Source organism: Phaethon aethereus (assembly GCF_964289735.1).
Source record: "Phaethon aethereus genome assembly, chromosome: 4".
Lineage (NCBI taxonomy): Eukaryota > Metazoa > Chordata > Aves > Phaethontiformes > Phaethontidae > Phaethon > Phaethon aethereus.
The window spans coordinates 49,369,060-49,393,106 of NC_138578.1; the positions used below are offsets into that span (position 1 = coordinate 49,369,060).

The window sequence follows — 24,047 nt, forward strand, 5'->3', positions numbered from 1 at the left end:
ATCCTAACCACTTTAACGTTTATTTAGTTTAAGTAATAAAAAAAAAATTATTAAACATTTTTAGCCTTTAGCAGAGGAAAATATCTCCCTCTGCAGTAAAATCTATCACTGAATTTACCCATTTGATTTGATTCATTATCTGACACTTGGTGAATCCTTGTATTTTCACATAGGAAAGAAAATGCAGAAAAGTGCGTTTTTAATACCACGGAGAACCACCCAGCCAAGACGAACACATACTTACCAGGCTTATGAACCATATGGATTTGCTTGAACATTGTCTTGTACCAATCCTTCGGCCTGTCAACTGTCTAAATAAAATAGTTTTTAACAATTAACAAAAAAATAAAAATACCTGTGTGTACAGATCTGAACAGACATTTAATGTTATTCTGGACACAAAGGCTATTATGTTTTGTCCCCTAATTAACATTATCATTTTCATACCATCTATTTCAAATAGCATATTTATGCTTTTTATCTCCTAATTCCTATAACAAGTTCTGGAAGACACTGAAGACTGAGTCAGTTTTGGGCTCTGATCTGGGATGGTACAAGGGTTAGGAACATAGGAAATAGTGCCAGATCAAGGTCGTCTTGGTGCCCTGTATTTGACAATGACGAATGCTAGATACTTTACAGGGAAATATGAACACGTCCACAATTACAAGTATGTAAGAAGAGCTTCTTTTGAACTCCTGGCAATTTCCAACTCAAATTGTCTTCAAAATATAATTGTTAAATAATGCAGAAAGGTTTGGAATACTACCGAGAAAAGAATTAGGACAATGCTATATTGAAGAATTAATGTTTGGATTGTAAACAAACAGTATTTCCTTTATCAGTTTTAAATGCCCTTTCCAGGCAACTTAATTTTAACTGATTTTTCTATTTTGAGAAAAGTGAATGCAATATACTTTTCAATAACCACTTGTTAAATTATACTTATCCTTACTTTTGTGAACTGAGCAATCCCAAAGTTCCCAAACTCTCCTCATATCAACATTTGCTCATACTTCTAATTACTTCTATCTCTTACCTTTCTGCATTTTCTCTTTTGCTACGATTTTCTTTCAAATAGCATGGTAATATTTCAGAAAAGGAGAAAACACAAAGGCAAATCTATTTTCAGTATTATTCTTCTTAGGTCCTAAAATTTTACTTGTTCCACAGTAGTCAGAAAAGCAGAAGTTTTAATGCAGATGTACAAAGTCATCTTCAAACCTCACTGTGCACAGAGGTAATTCAAACGGCTCCTCTTGATGTGCATTGTCTTGCATTAGCTAATACTAAATATGCAATCACTCTGCCCACTCCTCTTTACCATGGAATGTGAAAATCCACCAACTCTCTACAAAATAACCAACAGATCTGAGTGTGTTCACCTGGCTCCATGCAATCCTCAGTGAATCACACTTTCGCCCTAAATACTTGATAGAGTCACTGTACATAATTAATCTGTTTTGTTAACAACGGTGAGCTCTTACTGTAAGGGACTAGTCAGAAAATGCTCCCGTATTTTGAGGAATCAATATGAGTTCTCATAAAATTGCTACAAATGACATTTTAAAAAACATTTGTTCAAAAGAAGAGCTGACAGTCAACTGAAGAACCCGGGGATCTGCTGGGAAAGAAAGAAATTTAAGCAGCAGGTTATGCTTTTTACCCAGACCTGCTTGCAAGGTAGAAAGGAAGGAGACACACCTTTGTCTCAAGATCAGGACCCTTGCCCCACCTACCAACATTTGTGACTTCTGCCAAAGAGAAGATACTCAGAAGCGACTTTGGACCATTTTAACATTGTTTCCCTAAAGGTATTAAACATCTACACTAGCGGAACCCTGGTAAGAATAATTTAGCCGGATTTGAAACAAGTATGCTGTTTAGTGCTCCAAGATCAAGTATGTTCAAAAGTTTACAAGGAAGTCCAGAAGGTCCGAAGGACTCATGCTGATGGGCATAACCTCTATGGTAGTCCTCATTTCCTACAGCAGTACAAACCTGCCTTTGTGATTTTATTGGGCCAAGATGACTCTTGCAATAGAGCCTGAATCAGCAATAGGTGAACAGAATGGAAACAGTGCATAAATATTACCGCTATGATGCTACTGTTTGTTAAGGGACAAAGGTGCACAGGTATCTCTTTGCTGGATCCTCTTTACCAGTCATGTCCTCCGCACATCCACAGGAAGCTTCCACAGAGATCAGATATGGAGAAGTTCCCACGTGACCAGGGAAGGTCTCCCAACATCTTTCTGGACATTTGCACATTTTTCTCTCATAATCTCCTCCCCAGCCCCCACCCTGGGGATTAAAGCCTCAGCCAGTGATTTGGCTTTACATAGTAAACCAGACAGGATTAGTTAAGGAACAGACTAAATTCCGTTTAAAATACATTTTCTCAATTTGCATTTACTAATTCCACATACCAACATTTGCTTGAGGAATTAGCCGTATGGACAATTCAGATGCCATCCTGCTTTGCATACATTATAGTTGTTGCAATTAAATGTTGGAATACAGTATCACATGTGAATGAACAATCAGCCAAATAGCATGAAGACGACATAAGAAGTACCTGCAGTCAGTACTTAGGAGAGTCCATAATCATTGCAATAGTCTGATAATCCATCAGAAAGTATGCAATTAATTAAGGAGGCATTTATGACTTTCAGCAGACCTCCTGTGTTTTTTTTTTCCTAGCTGAAATATTACATCACTAAATACGGAAAAGAAATCTGGTGGGACTTTGGTTCTTTTTCATTCTTAGTAAATAGAGGCCTTTTAAGTCTACAGATTAATTTTGATAGTTTGACAAGAAGTGATCATTTTGGATAGTCTAAAACAGTGCAGTCATACAGCTTTCCATGAATGTCTTCTCTCCTTTCCTAGGACTCTTGGTGGTGGTAAAATCTGGTGGTGACATTTGACTGAATGCTTTTCTGAGTGAATAGCATTTTACCCTCTCTTTTCCAAAGACTTCATTTTTCATGCCTTGGAATTTCACCATCTTTGGGGCAGGGCTTGGCATCGTGGCAGAACTTCACAATGATTCTGAATTTTCAGGCTTCAGACTTGCACTTCTCAGAGCTGGTAGGAGCTACAGTGGTATGGAGGGAACATGCTAACATGGAATGGGGGTTCCGAGAGAAGGGAAAGCTTTATAGGAATCCTTTGCCCCTCAGCAGCTTTGGACAGGGAGGGTTTGCAGGAACAGAAAGAGAACATCACTTCGCTTTCCTTGGCTAAACAGCTGTCATAAACCATATTCTGAGAGTAAAGACAGACTCGGAGGAGATAACCACAGCTTGAAAAATCTCTCTACTGCTGAGAAGCACTCCACATCTGGAATACCAATACTCCCAAGTTCTTATTCACAAGCTTACATTTGAGCAGCATGGTGTTTCAGAACACTGTGTTACCTATCACCCGTGAATCTGCATTTACTGCTTTTTTGATAGACTCTTGCCATTTTCATAAAGATGGAAGAATAAGAAACTTTTAAACTTTGCTTGCAACAATAAACTCAACTAATTTGAAAAAACTTCTTTCTCTCTCCAGATGGAGTGGGGCTGAAGCTTCTGTGAGAAGGTTCCTATTTGGATGGTTCACTGACCTTGGAGAAAGAGCAAGTGATACATCCTACTTTCTACTGTTCATGAAAAATGCAGTTTTAGCACTTTTGCATGTTTCTGCATAGTACTGCACTTCTGAGAGATGTCAAGGTGCAGCATATTTGAGTTTTTTGCTGACAACTATATCACCTTTGTTCTTACATGACTGGGGTACATGGGGCTCAAATATACTCGTGCACATTTAAAATGTAATCTCAAATCAATATCTCGAAAACAATCTCACTTCCAGCTAAGTCCTAAGGAAGCAGAATAAGGACACAAAGTTGCACACGAGACAGTCACACACACACACGCTGGCATCATCTTTTAACTCAAATCTCATTGCAAGAATCATTTCTATAATACTAAGTTTACAAGCTATAAGATATTTTGAATTTGAAACATTAACAAAACCCAGAGCAAATCCAGCTGAAAAATGTCCTAATTCAAATCACACTGTGTATTTCAGAGAAAATCCGAGAGACTCAGACCATACCATCTGAATGTTAAACGTAGGTTGGCAGATTGCCCACTCTCTTAAGCACACTTGAGGGGGATTTCTGTTATCTTCTGTAACTGATATGCACCCTATTAGATCAATCTGCTATTCAAAAAAGAACAAAATTAATTACTTCATCCTACAGAAAGCATAGGGACATATTCACTTTAAAAAAAGGGTAGGAAGCTAGAGCATTGTTGCAAAGCAATTCTTAATTTTTAAAAGATTCTGATCATTATTACTTTTTATCTCAAAAAAAAGCAAGAAATGCCAGAGTTTCCCCCCATTCTTATTAAAATTGTCCCCATCTTACCACTTATTCTGAATTTTTCCTATTGCTTTTCGCCATCAATTCCTGATTTTCCCCCTAATTTTTCAATCCATTGAAGCACTTCTTGGCAATTACAACACAGCCCCACATGTCAGCACTGGCAGAGAGGGTACATCCAACAGCTCCTACATCCTTGCACCTCACAAAGACTTCACCTGCAAGGGCTCTGCCGCTTTCATCCTGGCTCCCACTCTTCTTACTCTTTCTTCAACTAGCACAGCACTCCTCTGCCGGGGAAGGCCAGTAAGCACTTCCTTTACAGACCTAGCGCAGCTGCCACTGTGCTCTCTGGACCAGCCAGAAGAGGCTGCCCTGACAGCAGAGTGGAAAGAATGCTTCAGCATAGTGAAAACAAAACTCTTCAGTTCGACATCCTGGGACCACTCAAGCAGTGACTAGTGGCAGATGATCAAATCTGGGCTAGGCACAATGAAAGGGTTTCCGCGCTGTTTGTTTACATGTCACTCAAGGGCACAATGACTAGAATTTAGAAATAGATTTTAGATTTTAAATTAGATTTTAGAAATGACAAGACAAATGCAATTACTGTGTATCTCCAAAATGCAAGAACTACAAGAGAAGCTGTTTTGGCTACTTCTAATTAAAACTAGAAACATGAGGTTGCCCAATTATGCTCCCATCAGCATTCTCCTTTTCCGTCAACACACAATATTATATTCATGAGCTCGCTGATTACGCACACTGTATTCCACATTATATAAGACTAGAAGAATGTGAAAAACCCATTACCAACAATCAATTCATTGTATGAGTTCATACACAGATTCCCCAGAATTTCCTACCGTTCTAATTGCTGTAGGGATTCCAGATTCATCTACCGGGCCAATCCCTGCATAATGTGGAGCTTTAATGACTGTAACTTTTTTTTCTTCTTCTGAGGATCTACAGATTGGTATTGTACTGGTGGTGGTGCTGCTGCCAACAGTCTGAACATGCTGTGAGTATGTCTCTGTAGACTCTGTAAAGATAACATGACAGAATATTGTATAATGATACAATAATCATACTTAGCAGTTATAACACGCTTCCCCATTTCAGTATGCTGTACAAAGATTGACAACAATCTTAACCACATACATATACAACACTTAAAAAAAGAATAAGAATCCTCTTAGCTGGGGCTTTGCCCTGCTTAAGATTATATTAACAGAACTATAAACTTTTTTAAAGACTAGACAGGCTATTCAACTCAGATCTTCTTAGATTAGAGGTACTTCTTACACCATCTTGCTTACAAAAACAGAAAACCCGCAAACCCTGAAAAATCCATTGAGAAATAGTGGCAGCAGCCTTTTTCCTATAAATCACACTCTTACATCTTTCCTATCTATACTTTGAAATTAGTGATGACATTTCAAAACTTCTCCCCCTGCCCAAATATAGCAAAGTATAGAAAATTGCTGTTCTGTAAGCACAGGAACAGATTCCAAACAGCCCTCCACAAAAACTAATGTGATATGTGTTTAGAAACATTAAGTTTTAAGGCACAATTAAAAAAAAAAAAAAACGATTCTGATGTATAATTTTCACTCCTTACAGTTATGTTGGTATGTTTAAGTGCCTCTACATATAATCCACAAAAAAGGACCTTAGTAACTTGGTACCTGTAGAGCAATCTGATGATCCACCTACAATACTGTAGGTGAACTGTGCAGGCTGTTACTGGTTTGTGGTGACTTGTGATATTTCTACCCCTCTGCCTCAAACCTTTCTTTATAATTGATGAAATTAATACATCACTTACCATTTCCCTCTAAAATTCACAGTAATTTATTTAACAGAAAACACCTCACTGCTGGGATATGTCATGTGAAATGTTTATTGCTGCAGATGTACTTCTCTCTTTGCGTGCAGGAGAAAGAGCCCTACTCCTTCAGGCAGCATGTTTCAGTAAATTAGTGGGCCGTTATGGCAAAGCATCATTTTTTGCAAAAGCAAGTACAGTACTTGTAAGATGTTTCCACAGCAGGATAAATGAATGTAGGGAGTAAAAATAAATATTCAAATGCTACTAGTGAAGATTATAATTGCCTTTTGTGTAACATTAACATCTGTTGATTCTTATGAAGCAGAATATTTGAATTGTAATACAAGCCAGCAAAAGAAGCTCTGCTGACTGAAAGCTCTAGTTCTAATTTGAATATTTCTGCTCACTCCTATTGCAGAGAGCTAGATTTGGCATGGCTGTTTCAGCTGTTTACTCAAGTCTGAAATCCTGCAAATAATCCAGTACTACACATATATGGTGAGGGGCAACTGTGTGGCAAACGTCTGAATGTTTGGGCCTTCTTCCCGAAATGCATGATGTTAAATTTAGAAAACGCTTTGGATTTGATCCTTCATTCCCTCAAACCGAGGCCATCGGTGGGGTTTTTACATGAGCAAGGAGAATTAAATCAGGCTGTTACTGTGGAACACAGAACTTCAGCATCATACAAGAGTAAAATTCACGGGAAAATACTTATTTCAGGTATATCCAAAACAGAACTGATAGGTCTTTAGATAAGCAAACTAGAAGGAATCAAAGAAGCTAGAATTCTGGGATGTGGAGAAACTCATGCATACAGTATTTGTACTTATCACTATGATAGGGATTAGCAGCATTTGTGTAAGTCTTAAGTTTCAAGGGTGAGAACTGTTACCTCATTTCCCCAGAAGCATAACAAAACAGTAAATTCCAGGATCACATTCAAATTATTTTGCATGTATAGTCTTATCTGAATATACAAAACACTAGTAGAAAAAAGCAGCAAGCAAATGATTGTTCTGGCAAAACTGGATTATACTTGCAAACCTCCTTTCTAAAGCTGATCATGTATTAAAAAAATAACAAAACACATTGCCCTATTAAAAAAAAGCATAAACAAATCATAGATTGACATGGCTTTAGGTGTTTAAAAGCCCAGAGCCCCACCCTTTGTTGGCAGTATTTCTACTTAAGATTATGAAAGTTGGAGGGAGAAACAATGTACAAAGTCGGTCCTTGGTTTCTTAAAGGCTGAAGGGGCTGCACAGGTTGAGTTATTTCGCTAGATGCTCTTTCCTTGGTAAAGGTAGTAGAAAGGCAGCAAGAGGTCACACTCACACACGTAAGTAATAAAACTTAAATACTAACTCCAGTTCAGGATTGCTACTGTATCTAACAATAAATGCTATTATTTTTTTTTTGCATTTGCTTCTCAAGGTAGATGAATAGACAATACCTTCATTATGGACGTGAAGCACTCTACAATTGTTTGCAATCTTTGCCACATGAATTGGAATATGTTGCATAATATATAAAGCAAACATTCTGTGTGAGGCTTACCCATCATCCTGCCATGCTGCATGATAACAATGTTGGAATTGAGCGAAGCTGGTGGAGAGTAAGCTGAAGAAGGGGAAAAAGGCCTTTGAAAGTGACTCACTGGGCTGGCAGCAGTGCCAGAGTTCCCATTCACTGTGATCTGAGCCTGAGAGAAACAAAACGAAACAATATCCCATTAAACTACGCACAAAGCCCTCTGACTGCCATCCCAAACAAAGAGCGATGCAAGGCTGTCATCCACACAATAATTACCAGTTGTCAGGTACCTAGCCATAACAGCATCTGCATTCACTGAAATACAAAACTCATCACAAGGGGAGCAGAACATGTTCCTTATATACCTTGTACCTCCCCCCTCCGCTCCTTGTATGTGCTGTCTGTAAAGCATGCTGAAGCCCTGGGAAGGTGACAAAGACCACAGTCAACACAGTGAAGATGCCACAAACAAGGTCTGCAGAGGTCTGACAGCAAGTGAAATGAAAATGGCAGTAAAAGTTCCCCTCACTGTGTGACAAAGGCTGCCTGCCACAGATGACTCGCTCCAAGAGACATATTCCCTTAATGCACATGCTAAGCCCTATTGATATTAATGGCAATGTCTGTGCAGGTCAAAAGGAAAAGTCTCATCCAGACTAGCTAAAGATTTTTCTTGAAGAAATGGAAGCCAGCTGGAGTGACTATGGGACACTGGTATATAATCTATAACAACAAAAATAAACAGCACCAATAAAAAACCCACAACACAGAACAAAATCAAATAAATAAAAGAGGAAAGCTAAGTAAAGTGACCATATAGCATCATCATAAGCCGCTTTGGCTTTAGTCACAAGAGGTGCTTCTGAAATAATCTGCTTCTCTGCCGCCAGGTTTCGAATCCCCACATCTGGGCTGTAGCACTTCAAAGGGAAATATCACAAGGATCAAAATAGAGATGTTGAAAAAGCATTGAATGAAATGAGAAGGTAGCAAATATTTCAGCAGAAGAGGGAGCAAAGCTCTCTGTAACATCTCTTCTAATGCGAACTTTTCTTCAAATCTGAACAAAATCAGAAGTGCTACAAACTTTGTCCAATTTTACATAACAAAAGAACTACAACATGCTGTAAAGATAAAACATGAGACTATGTGAAACAGCAAAGCATAAGTAAAAACCATATTAAAAGGCATGTTATTTTTACATTTAAAAATGAAGTGGTTCATGACCTCTTGTATACATTTGTATTTTGGGAATTACCGATTGGATTTGAAATTCTTAACATCTCAGCCTCCACTACCTAAGAGAGCAAAACGCATTCAGGCTCCTATGCAAACATCATGTGAACACCTAGATGCATTCAGAGGTTTCTCATTTTAAGGATGCCCATTTACAGAACTGAGCTGAAAGTGTTGTGGAACTGGTGGTTTTTAACGTTTCCTCTTTAATAAAGTCAAGAGCCAAAACGTAACCAAGCTGGCTTTTCTCACACCATCCTCCCCTCCAAAATAACTTAGAGCTCTAAGAATGCACAAGCTACATGAGCTCAAAGACAGCATTTCAAGACATATGAAGCCATGTTTTCAGGCGAGGTTCCTAGATGAGGCCAGCCATCTCTACCCTACCTCAATGGTTCACCCCTTCTCCTTTCCTACATACTGTCTTTTTGGGAAAGCTTGTTTCTAGGGAAGGCAGAGTGCAACTATGTCCAGAACCTTAAACCTTCTCACTCATTTACTATGGCTTTTCTTTCTCTGAAGAGAGGAGCAAAACTAGTGTGAATTCTTAGTAGTGAAAAGCTACTCCTATGAATTTGTATAATAAAAAAATTCAGATATTTCTGTGATGGCCTTTGCCAAATAGCTGGACTAGACAATAAGGCTCTTACAAGTAGTATGCAATATTATGAATACAGGATCTACACAAGTAGCTGATGGACATCAATCAAATGTGGATGTGGCATGTCCATATATGACATTTTTGGGTTTACTTCTAAAGGTTTTACAGAGGATATCAGCTCATCTACAATTTCTTCATTCCTAATCACTTCCTCTTGGAGAAAGTTTCCATAAAGGTCGCTATTGCATTTATCTGATGCATATTGCACTGGTGAGAGGGTTAGCTATAAAAGATAGTTTTGTGAAGTTTCAAGTTCCAGGGGCCTTTTCCTGCCCTTGGAATCATTTAGGAGCTATTGACATTTCAAACTGAAAATGCGACACTTGAGTTCAAGGTGAAAAAGTTTGTTCCCAAATTTCACAAGGAACTGAAATCTTTAAGATGCCTATTTGTGAATTACGCCTTTTACTTTAAGTACTAGATACTGTCATTTCCAAATTTCCATTAGATTGCACAATTTTCAACTACATAAACAAAAGGAACCGATGAAAAGTACTTTATAAGGGAAATGTTCATAATTGGAATAAAATCAGAAAAAATGTTTTGTTTCCAAAACCAGCTGTTCTCCGAATTTAACTCCAATTCTAAGTATAAGCCCAAGTAAGAAATACAATTCTCATACTTTGGGTTTTCAAAGAAGCTGTGATCTGTGACTGAAAGTATGGCCAATTAACCAGTTCTGTGTTTCGCTCTGCCTTTTGCCTGGAATCTTCTACAATTTGTTGATTCAGCTCTTCCTGATGCTGTTTCTTCTTCTCAGAAAATCCTCGGTAAAACCTTTTTGCCTAAGCTCTCGTTAGGATCTCCAGAATAAACAAACATCCCCAATGTGAACATAATGTCTTTAAAACTGTGGTTCTGTCTTATGCGGGCACAGCGCTGGATGGCACAATCCTGTATCGCTTTTATTGTTCTCTCAGCAGTTCTCATCTACAAAATTAAGTCCTTTGAGAATGAAGATCGTTACAGGAGTAGAGCCACTAGCAGCACATATGTGTGTGTGCCAGCTTCTCCATCATTTTCTCATTTAACGGATACATTTATAGTCACCTGCCTCTCCTGTACAGAGGATGTGAGATGGTGACTTTTCTACGCCGCAGAGGTGGGTCTTGCCAGCAGTTGAATTTCTGTGAGGCTCTTAGGATTGTTTGGGGATTTTTGTCCTTTAAGGCGAGATTCATCCTTTCTCTTTGTCCATTAATGGTGAACAATTGTTACACTTATCCCTGCCATGTCTATGAGGAAGTGGTAGTCAGACCTGACTATAACATATCCCTCTACAGGGAAACTACCCAAAAAAGGGAAGAAGGAAGGACTATTCACTTGAGTTTACAAAAACAGTGCTCAAAGAAAACAAATACAGTTAGCTGATTATTTTAGAAGTAGGTTAGAAGAAAACATAAATATTCCATGCTTCCCATAGTTGGTAAATGGTCATGTAGTGATTGTGCCTTATTTACACATACCAGTCTATACTGATGATGGTATCTTTGGTTACAACTACCAGGCTGTACAAAGATTCACTGTACTGACTTTTTTTAATTAAAAAAAAGTTTCAGAGCTGTGTTACAAGAGTTAGGAATGACAGCTTTTACATGCCTGTTATTAATTCATTTTTTTTAACAGCATCCAGAGCACTGACAACAGATTGTTGACTTTCCAGGTGACTACATGCAAGCTTGGGCTCAGAATACTTTTTATAAAATAGACATAGAACTTCAAAAATATATATGCTGTTTGTTCTTGTCAGACTTGAAAATGACAGCATGCTGAAGTATTTGCGCAAAGTTTGAACACTCTTGTGACCCAGTAAAACTTTGGTCTTAGAACGTCTCTGTTTTGTAATTCAGCAACAAAGTGCTTAATCTAAATGAAGGCTTTGTTCTGACTCATTTTAATCATCCAGATAATCTCAAAAGAAATCAGAAATGAACTGGATTTGACCCAAATTCCATACTTTCTTTCTACCCATATGAGCGTACTGAAGTACAGAAAAGTGAATGTGTCTATAAAATGTCTAATTGCATGCTCTTTTTTTTCCTTGACTTAATGAAAAGGAAAGTAACACCCAAGACACTTGGGTATTACAAGATTATTTATGAAGTTCACTCCTGTAAGAAACCATGATTAGGAGAGGAAAAGGTTAGTTAGAGGAGAGAAAGAGAGTTTTGTGCAGTCAGTGGTCATGGCTGGGGAAAAAACTGCATTAGATATTGCCAATGTTTACTATGAATTTACAAGTTATATTATTAAAATCTGTACCTCAGTATAAACCAAAAATGGTGGTAGCTCAGAGGCTACAAACTCCAAACACCTGTACGTCGCTAACAAAATTTTAAACACATCTCCTCACACTCCACACACTGCTTGCTTTTAATGCATCTGGAACAGATATTTATTGAATTTATTTTAAGCAAAGTGTTTGATACACCATAGCTGACCATACAGCTGTGCAACAACTTAGTATCATTTTCCTATTACCAAATCTGCTATGCCAGTAATTTTTTTTTTAGATTTTTTTTAAACAACTGTTGCAAAACATACTGTCAGACTGCAAACACAGAAAACCACTAACAATACTTGTCTGTGTAACACAGTAACAGACAAGTCTGAATTCTTTTCCCCTTTGACAACCTGTTTGAACAAAATGGAGGAGGAAAAAAGGAAGCATAATTACATGAGAAGTGGCAGCAGTGTTGGTTAAGGTGGTGCCATCTGACACAGCAGACATCTGGCTCAAGGTTGGGGAAGGTGTTTCAGAGCAGTCAGTAGTATCATAGCTACAAGTCTGCAGCTCATCTAGAATGGCTGTGGAGGATACACTCACTGTGCGGGAGGAGCACTCACTCATGGCAGAATCTGTGCTTACAGAGGCTGTTTCGTTCCTGTGGATAATACTTTCAGAAGCTAGGTATGGGCTTTTATATGAAAATTGTGAAAGGGATGGGGTTTTATAAAAGCGTGAAGGCAAAAAATCATCAAGCGTTGGCAAAGAACATGGTACTAGATGGGTGCCACTGTCTGGTGAGAAAGAGGCTCTGTTAACTGGTACCACAGGAGGAGGAAGAGGCAGTGGAGAAGCTTCTGTTGCTGTTTGTCTGTGTGTCTGTGAAGCATTTACCTCCATCACAGGGGCAGTTACTTTCTGGTTTCCAAGCTGAGATTTAAGGAAAAAAAAAAATAAGAAACACATTACCAAATGAATAAAAAACTCTTCCCTTTGCCTCTTGCTGTGCGTAGGAGAATTACAAAAGTGTAAGTTTTTCAGCAGCCCGAGGAAGTTCACATTCACATAGATTAGAAAAGAAATCAGCCACACTCTATATTACAGTAGGAAAACATGAAAGAAACGAATGCATCAAATACTAGTGGAAGCAATGCCAGAAACCATAGTGTGCCAGGGATGAATACTGATAATATACTGCATATATTAATAATCTCAGTTGTGCATCAAGAAGGCTCACACTATTTTATACTTTACATAAATGAGGCTTGAGAACATCACATGAATTTTGTTTGTAAAAGGAAAAAAAAGATCTGCAAGACTGATCTCTCTAAATGTTTCTCTCTTTTGTCAGAAAACAGGTATCATTTTGAAATTAACTGTAATATACAGATGGTCAGGACTACAAGCTGAATGGAAACACTAATACTGAATGTTCATATGATCTGCAAGCAATAGGTTGCGGACTTTTTTTTGCCTTTTGTGACTGAATACATCTTCTCTGCTGCCTCTCTAATAAAAATGTTTGGATGATCTTAAGAGTTTCCAAGCACCCTGGACGCACCCTGTCAGCCTACTGGGTAAGGCGTATGCATAGGAAAATTTTCAATGTTAGAGGACACAAGGACTGTTTGGGTAACTGGTATAAGTCCGAGGAACAACAAAGATTGGGAGCACAAGAACAGGATAGGGATGACTTCGTACTGAAACAAAACACACTAGTTGTCTGGCTTCAGCATAATTGCTTAAAAGTGTAAGGAAGGGAATATCCTCATGAGAGTGCTTCTGAGAACTGTTGCACAATATATGAGCTTTATGTTCTTTTATTTTAAATCAGACACAGGACACAGTTTAAACTAGTCCCGAAACTGGCTTTTTGCATCTGCAACTTCTTTTTTTAATTAAAGATACATCAAAAGTGTGTTGGCATGCAGTCTTTGTCAAACAGCGGCACAAATACTTCTATGCTGCCTATTAGCCACAAGCTTTCAATCAATTCATGAAGTGTGTCAAAATACTGCCTACTTCAGCACTAATGGTTGCACTTTTGATAGGGCTGAGGAACACTGGAATCCCTGCAGGGAAAGAGTGTTTGGGATTTTAAATTTATGTAAAAGAGAGGACAGTAAGATACCATACGCAGTAATTACTACTTAAAAAAGCAACATTTACTCATCGATATCACATTATTATTACCAATAATATTATGGTTGTTTCCTATGCTCAGAATAGGCAGAGCTCTTCAACTCTAATAATTCAAAAATTGTTTCGAGCCATCAGATTAAAATGCCATTTTAATCCAAAATCTGAGAATATCTTCTAAAGCCCTTATGGAAGACTTGGAACACAACCCAGAGAGCGCTACTTATGGGAGGTCACTGGGGGTCCAGTTCCACAATTTTTGCTGAGATCAACTAGAATTTATACGAATAACCTTACTGAGGTCAATGAGACCATCCCTATGAACAAGCATTTCAGAAAAGAATCTTATGCATGTGAACAGGTATCCATCACTTCTTCAAAATTGTCAAAAGAACTCTTCGGCATTACTGGACCTCTGGGGTACACAAAAATAGCTAAAATCTGTAGTTAGAACAGTCAAACAGCTTAAAATCCAAATCTTATTCATAGCAATGTTTCAAATCTACAGTTGAGAAACAAAATCTTTCTGTAGAATAAACCTGAACAGATTACTTAATCAGAAAATCAATAATTGATTGTATGATTGTAAAAGGAGGTAAGCTTTTTATATAGAACTATAACTAATTTGCCAGTGGAAACTTCAAAAGAACAATGGAATACTGTTAAAAGAATTTAATGAAAAGCAATCATAGGCAGATGTGAAACAGCCAATTATACAGCATAGCATATCAGGGGTTTAAGATGTGTGCATTTATGTACGCATATAAGAAACAGTAATTTCACCTCACAGATACATAAAGGGAAGACAGAATCATCATTCATGATGAATTTCATTATCCATGTCATAATTCAAGATCTCCAGCAAGAGACATGAACCAGGGGATCGTAACGCATTTATGAGGCAGAACCAATATGAAGCTCTGTATTTCTTGAGACCAGATATCCTCTCAGCATCCCCAGAAGAAAAGTTACATATGACTGAGAAAATATTTTAACAATTCAGAGATGAATTTACATAACAGGAAATTTTAGAGACTTGAGAAACCTAGTAAGCATCTGTCTTCGAACTGAGAAGATTGCCTGGCATGCTTGAGAAAAGAAGAGAGGGACAACACAAGAACAGATATTCAGGGTGCATCCACAGAGCTAGTGAAATTGAGTTCTTAAAGAATTAAATTCATTGTGTTTGGCAAATAATAGCTGATTTCATCAAGCCAAATTCTTAAAAAGAATATAAAATTATCGTTTTTACAGCATGGGTAGAAAGAATGCAGCAATTCTAGGTACTGATTCCCAACATGAAGGTCTCAGCTTTGTGGAATAAAACTTGAATATTCTGCTTGGTTCTAGAGTTCTGTCATAGGTACAACCCTCACTCTGGGAAACAGTGGCTGAAATGGTGCTTTAAAACAGCATTATTTTCAAAAACCAATCACACCATTTAAAGAACATGAAATGTTTCAGTGACAAAAAATATAGATAAGTAGCAGTCAAATGTATCTGTTTGGCTACTAAAAATATGAGGAGGACAAGGATGAATGCATTGCAGAACACTTTTAATACCAGTTCCATTCAGTGTGCTTCAGATTAGGTTTGCTACTGTTACAGCACAAGAAACAGTAGCAGAAGTCAGGTGGATTAAATACCAAACAGGTACTTAATCAATTAGAATCATGAAAAACTAGTTAGACTACAGAATTATCTTGGGTTGCGGAACAGCACTTAAGATAAATGTCATGAGTCTGGAATTGAAGGTCTCAAGCGCAGCTTCTCCTGGTCCTTAGAAATGTTCACCTTCCATCAAATAATAAAATGTCAGGCATGAAGAATACATTTGCTACCCAATTCACATTAAGTAGACAGGTGATCCTAGATGGGTTTCAATACTGGTTTCAAAACCAGTCACCCATCATTTTAATGCAAGATCTGTGGGGAGTGGTGTGAGATTACTAATGACACCAAAGTGCTGGCCTTGCTTCAACAGTCAAGACACAGATAAGGAGACTCAGAGGTAAGTGAATAAACTCATTTTGTTAATACATAGCAGAGTTTAGTAGTCAATCAAATCACGCCCACACACTTGCACAAATGGGTAAAAATACCTCTATTTTTTAATTGTTAAAAGCTGATGTAAAAATCTCCAAACTGATGCTGCAAGTTATATTCCTATGCCCATTTTTACTGCCTAGCCCTCTTATTCTAAACTCAGTATAAGGAGGTGGAGTTTAGCCCTTGTGCAAAACCACACTAGTGACACAGAACTTGAAATGAAAATTTTGTGCTCCATTTTCTTTGCTTGGCATCTTTCCCCAAAACATTGAAACCTGTCTTCTGTCTCTTCTACATCACTCAATGTATTGTCAATACCTAACAGTCATGTATTACATAAACCAATTCAGAAAAAATTTTTTGAATTCCAGGCTTCTTTTCCTGGATTCAATTGTCTACAGTTATAAGGCTGGCAAAAGAAACACTTCCATAAACATCTAGTATAGTAGTTTTTATTCCTCCAGGACACCAGGACTAAACCAAGTGTTCACTCATCCATGGAATTCAACCAAACAGGACAAATGTTTTGCATCCTCAGTTTTAGAGCACAGTATCTAGAACAAGAGGATGCTTATGAACCCAGAAACAAAACGAACATAAAAATATCAGGTGTTTATATCAGGTGTTATATTGAGATGCAGCTCAAATCTTCATCAGTTTAGATTTTTCTTACAAGAAATTTGGACAACAGAATTTACCTCTACTGGTCTCATACTAACAAATACTAATTTCTCTGTTGAAATAGATTAGGTTAATTCTTCCCTATCTGCAGTATGGCACAGAGTAGCAGCATCTCTCAAGAGTGTAATAATGAAAAAAAACCTAGTACTGAGTAACTTGAATGCTTCTCTTTTCATATATACTTTTAAGGGGTTTAACCTTTCTCTGAGTAGGAGTGTTTACAAAATATCACTTGGTGAGTCATACCGCACTTCTGCTTGCTCCTGAAGTTTCAGCAGATAAACTCTGAAATTAAGTGCAAATAGGAGCACAAGCATAACAAAATACATTAAAAAAATACCACAAAATTTTTGTGCATGAATTTGGAGCACAAAAGCTCTTAGCTGTATTTATCCATACTTTGTGACATAATATAGTTGTACATATTCCCTACACATATGGATACCCACACATGCACAGTATTTCTCATTCATCACCTCTTAATAAGTGATGATGAGGCAATCTTACCTCATTCTCCTCCACATACATAAACCCACATGCAGAGGGAGAGTTCTTTTGTTTTTACAGCACCTTTCTAAACATACTTGGTTTTTGAGGGTTTCTGTGGCAGCACTGAACATCGCTGGTGGGCCTAATCTACAGTCCAAGAGCATCCCTAGAGGATATAGCTTAACAATCTATGATGTGCATATACAGAAGTATTTTAACTGGTGTACAAAGTCCTGTAGAACCTGCAAATCCAAATCAATTTTAAAAATCAAAGTACTACCATGCATAGTATACTGAAAGTTAATTTGTCTACGTGAGAGAAATTGTGAACTTTGAAAATACTGTGAGATATAGCTGTAGTCTTTATTTCTAACTGTAGCCCATGGCATCCTGGCTTCAGGACCTCACACAATGCAGAATTTTATACCACCTCACATGCTGCTTTGTACTTTAGTTTTAGGTATGTATTTTAACACAGAGCTAGCAAAACCCACTGGGGCTCCATGACTCTGTTGTGATGCCAGATACACCTCTTTAGTCTAATGTTTAGAATTTATTTCGAAGTTGAACATCAGGAAAGATGTCAGCTGAATTTTGCACCTAAGAGATCAATAAACGGATGCAGTTTGAAAAGCTGGCATTCTGATTAGAGTTTGAATATTACTCTGGATCATAAAAAAAGTTATTTCCCCTAATTGTTGTTAGCTGTCATAAAACTACTTTCTGTTTGAGAGACACTATCTGAGCATATATAATGCATCATATTGCTAACAGGCATAACAACTATTTTTAAGCGAAAAGAAAACAGACCCCTAAGTTGTACTGGCCACACCTCCACCTGTTCTACTGTCTGACCATATCCCTTGATGCCCATATTTAAAAGGCTTGCAAGCTTGCTTCCTATAATCTTCATACCTATCCCTCTCTATCAGAAAAAGCCCTGAGGCTCTTGCTTGAACTGACTTGTTCTACTTGACAAAAATCACTAAGTGGCAAATTGGTTCTTCTCAAGGGTAAAGTAACTTGTTCTTCTCAAAATGTTCTAAATTTTATGTAGCCTAACAGAAGGGTTTAAGACAATAGTTTTGTCTCTAACCTTGAGAAGGACAAACGTGATTAATTCTTCTGTGTTCCCATTTGTTAATAGAGTGACTTCACAAGGAGCATTGCAAATTGTTGCCATATAATTCCACAGAGCTTTGTTCTGATCAAAATTTTTACTTGAGCATTGAAGGTGGGAATTGACATATTACAACTTGTAAAGACTATCCTGTAGCTAAAGCAGATACTTGTGGCTTCCAGAGTAAAGGCCTGGTTGAATGTGATGCTCTGAAAGAACCACAGTCTGAGAGCGCAGATGTGTTACTACTATTGACAACAGGGCTATCGATGGACTTCAGGTTTGCAAGATTGTGCCATATTCACTTCAAAGCAGGTCCACTGATTTCAGCAGAACTAGAACACAAATACGCCACGACGGGATCCTTGCTCAAAGCTCTAAGGCAGAGCTATGTCTAGACCTATAGCAATCCCTGTCTCCAACTGAAGGGCTTTTGAACTCAGATAAACTGGTATATTGGTAGATATACTAGAATAAATAACTCTTAAAATAGAAAATCCTAACAAGACTAGCTAAAGCAGAGTAGAAATGACAAAGTGTACTCAGAGCTCTCCTTTTGCCTAGTATGTATTTGCTGCTGCTTTATTGCTCCCAGGCTTATTTGACTCACTAATTTTATGAATGGCAATAAAGCCTGCTCAGACTCCTCTGGTCATATGCTGTGTGCTTGATATTCCCATTTTCTTTAGAAAGACCTATTGCACTAGACACATAGGAGACAGCAATGACTAGCCTTGCAGAAACCACCAACTGACAAAATATATTTTTTGGTGGCCCTAGCAAACTGGCAGAGCTGCATCTGTAGAAACTCCTCCAACCCGGCCCTTTTCTATCCATACTTGATCCTTCCAGCACCTATGGCAGCATAACACTTTAATGCAAGCCCCTCTAGGAAGAGCCAACACATCACCTACAATTCACTTATTTCCTATTGTGCATTTGCACTCCATAAAGTGCTCACAGAGGAACAAAGAAGGCTACCTTCCAGCTCAGCTGGGTTCATTTTTTTCTTTTTTTTTTTTGTGATACGATTCCAAAAACTTCAGGTTTTGTTCAGTTCTGTTTTAATCCATATAACAGGTAGTTTTACCCAGAAAACACAAGCTATAACTTTGATAATGTAAGTATAACTAAACAGAGGGTTATTAAGTGATTCATGAATGATCTAAAATAGAAGATGGAAAAATCAAATATACCACATGGCATTCTGCAGCCTGTGAAGAAGGAAGAACTGTAGACTTTTGTCCCAAATCCTTTGAAGACATCTTTGAAGTGTCTGGAGAAAGACTAGGTGGATGTTCTTGGATTTCAGGCTCTGCTTTATTGTCAGGGATGGGAGCTATCTGAATGGAAAGAGATGCTGTGTGTATCTCAGGCATGGGGTTACAGGCAGGTGAGACAGGCCTTTGTGGAAATACTGGCACTTCAACAGGCTTGAGCTGTTGCTGTGTATTACAATGAATGCTACTCACTGGATCACGTGTCCGGGTTAATTTCAGGGTAGCTACCCTACGTTTTTGAGACTGTTGCCTTTGGCCTTGATGGAGAGTGGTACTAATACCAGCTACTGTGCTTGTGCCTGCACTGGAGATTGAGGTCAGCGGTTTAGTGATTTTTTGTGCATAGGACACACTTGCATTAGATATTTGAGAAGACATTGTCTTCTGGACAGACTTCTCATTAGAGTAATAGGCAGTATCTGTGGGAAGGTGTTTAGCTGGACCAGTTGTTCCTGCCTGGAGATCAGTTTTGCTCTCGTGATTATTTGCTCTTGCCTTCCGAAAACTTTCTTTTCTAGGGGGTGGCAGAGGTGCCTTATTTGCCAAAAGCATCCACACACAGCAAAGTAACATTGAAGAAGAAACAGAAAGAAAGCAAATGTTAGCAGGAGATATAACTCACTCTGACTTTTATCTTTAAATAAAGGAACTAGCAACTTAAGGGACTTCATCCCAACATTGCTCAACTCAATGGACAATTGAATTGGTCAGGTTCCTACCACCTTTTGCTGTGCAGGGCTGTACAGCTAGTGTTTAGAAAGCCAAATGTTCCATTTGCTCAGAGTAAACCGGGATCAGAAAGGAGCCCACAATAGTCCATTTGCTTTTAAAAAAGCAATTATTACACTGCATAAGAATTACTACTGTTAAATTGTTCCGATATGTAAGTAATTTCCAAAATGTACTCCATGATCTTCGGTAACAGGGTATTATTCATAGGTAACTCATGCATATAAAAAACACACAGAGCCTCTTAAACCTTTGAATTAAAACAATAACAGAGACAGTGTTGACATTGGTATGTTGATCTTTTTTGGACAGATAAATATGTTTCCAAGTTAAGTGGTAGGTTTTTTTTAGTGTGCTCTAATTATATTGTTCTGCAAAACAGGCAGAAACATTGACTACCTTATAATTAATAAACCTTTATCCTCGGCTATTATTTTGATGACCAATGCATTTCTCCAAGTATGAAATATTCATAAATACTCTTTGAAGTCTGGGAACACTCCTAGAAAGCTTTTGTTTGTGTATGACCTACTTTTGTTTAGCTGGCTGTCTCGTTCATTGAAAGCAATTTCTAGTAATTAACCTGGAGGCATGCATCCTGTGTGGAGTATACTTTATCTATGCAGTAAAACAGTTTGTAACGACCCATATGAACAGGTGATTTGCACTATCTGGAAGACATCAGGACAATGTTCCATCTATATATATGCTATCCCCCAAGAATAACCCACACACAGATGCCAAAGCATGAAACTTGGCGTGTTCAGTTTTACCTGAGTTGCTGTTTTTTTATCCTGTAGATTTGGCCGCACACTCCTAAAACCTTTTGCTGTAAGAGATGAACTGCTAGCGTCTCCATTCAGCGTCTCTCTACTTCCATCATTGTAAGATCGCCAAGCTTTTGTGAGGAAAAAAGAATCAAACCATTTGTTTTGTGATTAGAAGAACTCTATATTGCTGTCATAGCAATCCAGCTATTAAACTGTGGAAAAGTTTAGCTACTACACAACTGATACTGCTGTTATCACCTTGGAAGTTATAAGAACAGGGCTAAAGCTGCTACTTTACAAAACATGTATCTTTAAAATTTAGAGAACTGAAGCACTAAAAATACTGCTGGTAGCAGTCTGGCCATGTTTTGTCTCTGTCCTCAGAGCTGAAAAGCCCTCAAGGCACTGTCCAAACAGAGGGAGATATATCCTGCCTCAACAAGTTATAGGTTTTAAGACAAAATATTGTAAGAGGCTGGGAAAAGAAACACATTACATGGGCAGGCAGTGCTAAGTGGGGTGGGCAGAACTTGCAAACCTCAGTAAGGGACAAAAAAGGAAATTTGCCACCACTGAAGCTAAAGGTGGCACATTAGCAGTCTATATTCTCCCCCACACTTCATTTTCTGACAACATATACTGTGTTATAGGAAATACTGCTTTCAAGTGAGACCTGAATTTGAGGTCTTAACCGCTTGCAATCATTATTGCAATTTCAGTGGTGCTTTCCTTAAAGAATATGCATGTATAGAGTAATGAAATCAAATAAATGGAAGATTGTTATAATTCATCCACTTACATGGCATTACACCGATACATAAAGAACATAGTGTTTATTTACCTGAATCTGGAGACTGAGAATCAAACCCTGAAAAAGAAACATCCAATATTAATTTGTGTTAGAAATAAAATCATAATAACACAAATTGAAAAATACGGAGGAGTTACTTTATTCAGTTACCAAATTTCCTCCTGTTACCTAAGCACACCTCAGAATATTAGACCACAGGTAATGGTGCAATGTTTATTGCACAGGCTCTACAGAAGGTTATAGCATGCTGAGAGTTACTGTTGTTTAATCACTGCTATTTCAGACACCCAATAATAAATAAACATTTGCAGTGTAAATACTATGGTATACTTCCATCTAAAATCTAGATATCAAAAGAAATATCATTGCTTTAAGATGAGCTGGAAAGATATAATTCAAAACCAAGAAAGATGCATACTGATTCTGTCAGGATTTTCTCTCCTCCTTCACAACAGAACGTGTGATGGTTTCTTCATCACTTCAAAGCTGAACACAGAAACTGATATATACATACTGACAGCACAGAAGAGATCTGAAATTCTGGTAGTTTCTTGGATTACTTGTAGATAGATTAGTGTTTTTTCTCCTAAAGAAACTAAAACTATGACATCTCTAAACAAATTTAAATGTATTTTAAATGTACAATAATTATAGTACTAAGAGCACTCCCTATCACTAATTTTAAGTGCAACAAAGCAAGACATTAAGAGGCTTGTATTGCATGCTTAAATGATAAAAATTTTGTTACGAGGGTTGCTAAGAAATAAGAACCCAATGTTTTCCTGAATTTACATACATGCAGCAATCGCAATAACCCTTCCACTAACCTTACAAAGAGTAGCAACCAATCTTTTAATTTGCTTAATGAATTCTAACAGTTCTTATTCCTGGGAGTTAGTCTTATATTTGAAAATATCTACAAAATTAAGACTTCACCTTGCAGTTATTTTCTGTCTCATTCTTTATTCAGCTTCCTGTGTTACACTTGTTTGGTGTGAACACTGCATGTTCAGATTGGTGTAAATTAGTCCACACCACTTAAGATTCTTTACTGATTCACCAGCTACATAATTCACCAGTGAACCTTGGAAGCTAATACCCATTAAGATTTCATTTTGCAAAAGCAGACATGAGTATTGTTAAGAAGCAGTTCTGCCTGTCTACCGAAAATTCTGCATGTTTTTATTGTTTTAAACATTTTTAGGAAAACTTGCTTCATAAATCGTTTTTTTAAAAGTTACTCTGGCTTCTGATGATCATTTTACAACAACATTCAGATTCTTTATCTTTGAGAACAGTCTTTAAAGCAAGCTACAATAAAAAAAGTTTGTAATAAACGAAACCTACTTTTCATGCTATGTTATCTTGAAAAAAAACCCCAAGGGATACAAGAATCACAATATGTATCACAGGCAAAATGAATTTATAAGTAAGTGATTTTTCCTAAATCTTCCTAATTTTTTTCATTAATGGCTATTAAGCCTTGGCAGAGAGAAATTAAACTACTTTTTAAAGAGCATTGTAGAAGTAACAGACCTGTCAGTGGAAAAGAAAACACGGTTACCCTTCTCCTCCTTGCAGAGTAATATTGTAGGCATGCAGAGCACTATAGAAAAGCCATTCAGGAGTAGTATCTCACTGGTTAGCGGTTATACCTGAGGCCAATAGGTTTGGAGAACTCTGAACTCTCTTCACAGCTGTTAATGTGACAGACATTGCAGCACGTTTGCGAGCACACCCACCGCTATCTGGAAGCACAAAACAATACAGACAGCAGCCCCAGACAAAGGGAGCAAGCACATGCAACCTATCACAATGTGAGATAAGCCAAACATACATGAAAATAAGCATGCAGTTAGGGAACTGCTGCAGGAACACGTAAATTTGCAAGTTTCATAGATTAGCAGAATACATAAAATTTCACAAGCTTTAAACAATAAACCTCACAGAAAATAAGTAAAAAAAGCAGTATTTAATACTTAATCCACTAGGAATACACATTCTGTTACCTGAAAGTCTGCTTAATTAAAGCTAATTAGTAAAAACAAATAAGTACTCAAGATGAAGGTTCAAGCATTCCAGAATATTAATCAATAACCTGCACTGT

General features: G+C 37.6%; 1 protein-coding gene across 1 annotated transcript in view; it reads right to left on the minus strand.

Annotated features, from left to right (window-relative positions):
- The window catches only part of SORBS2 (sorbin and SH3 domain containing 2), a gene marked incomplete at both ends in the record, with an annotated part of 72,617 nt that extends 48,961 nt beyond the window's left edge, over positions 1–23,656 (minus strand). The window contains 6 exons of the mRNA XM_081998903.1: positions 245–311; positions 5,248–5,423; positions 7,773–7,917; positions 21,133–21,257; positions 21,971–21,997; positions 23,596–23,656. Coding sequence (XP_081855029.1) covers positions 245–311; positions 5,248–5,423; positions 7,773–7,917; positions 21,133–21,257; positions 21,971–21,997; positions 23,596–23,656 — 601 coding nt within the window. The remainder of the gene's footprint in view (positions 1–244; positions 312–5,247; positions 5,424–7,772; positions 7,918–21,132; positions 21,258–21,970; positions 21,998–23,595) is intronic.
- Positions 23,657–24,047: the final 391 nt, after the last annotated feature.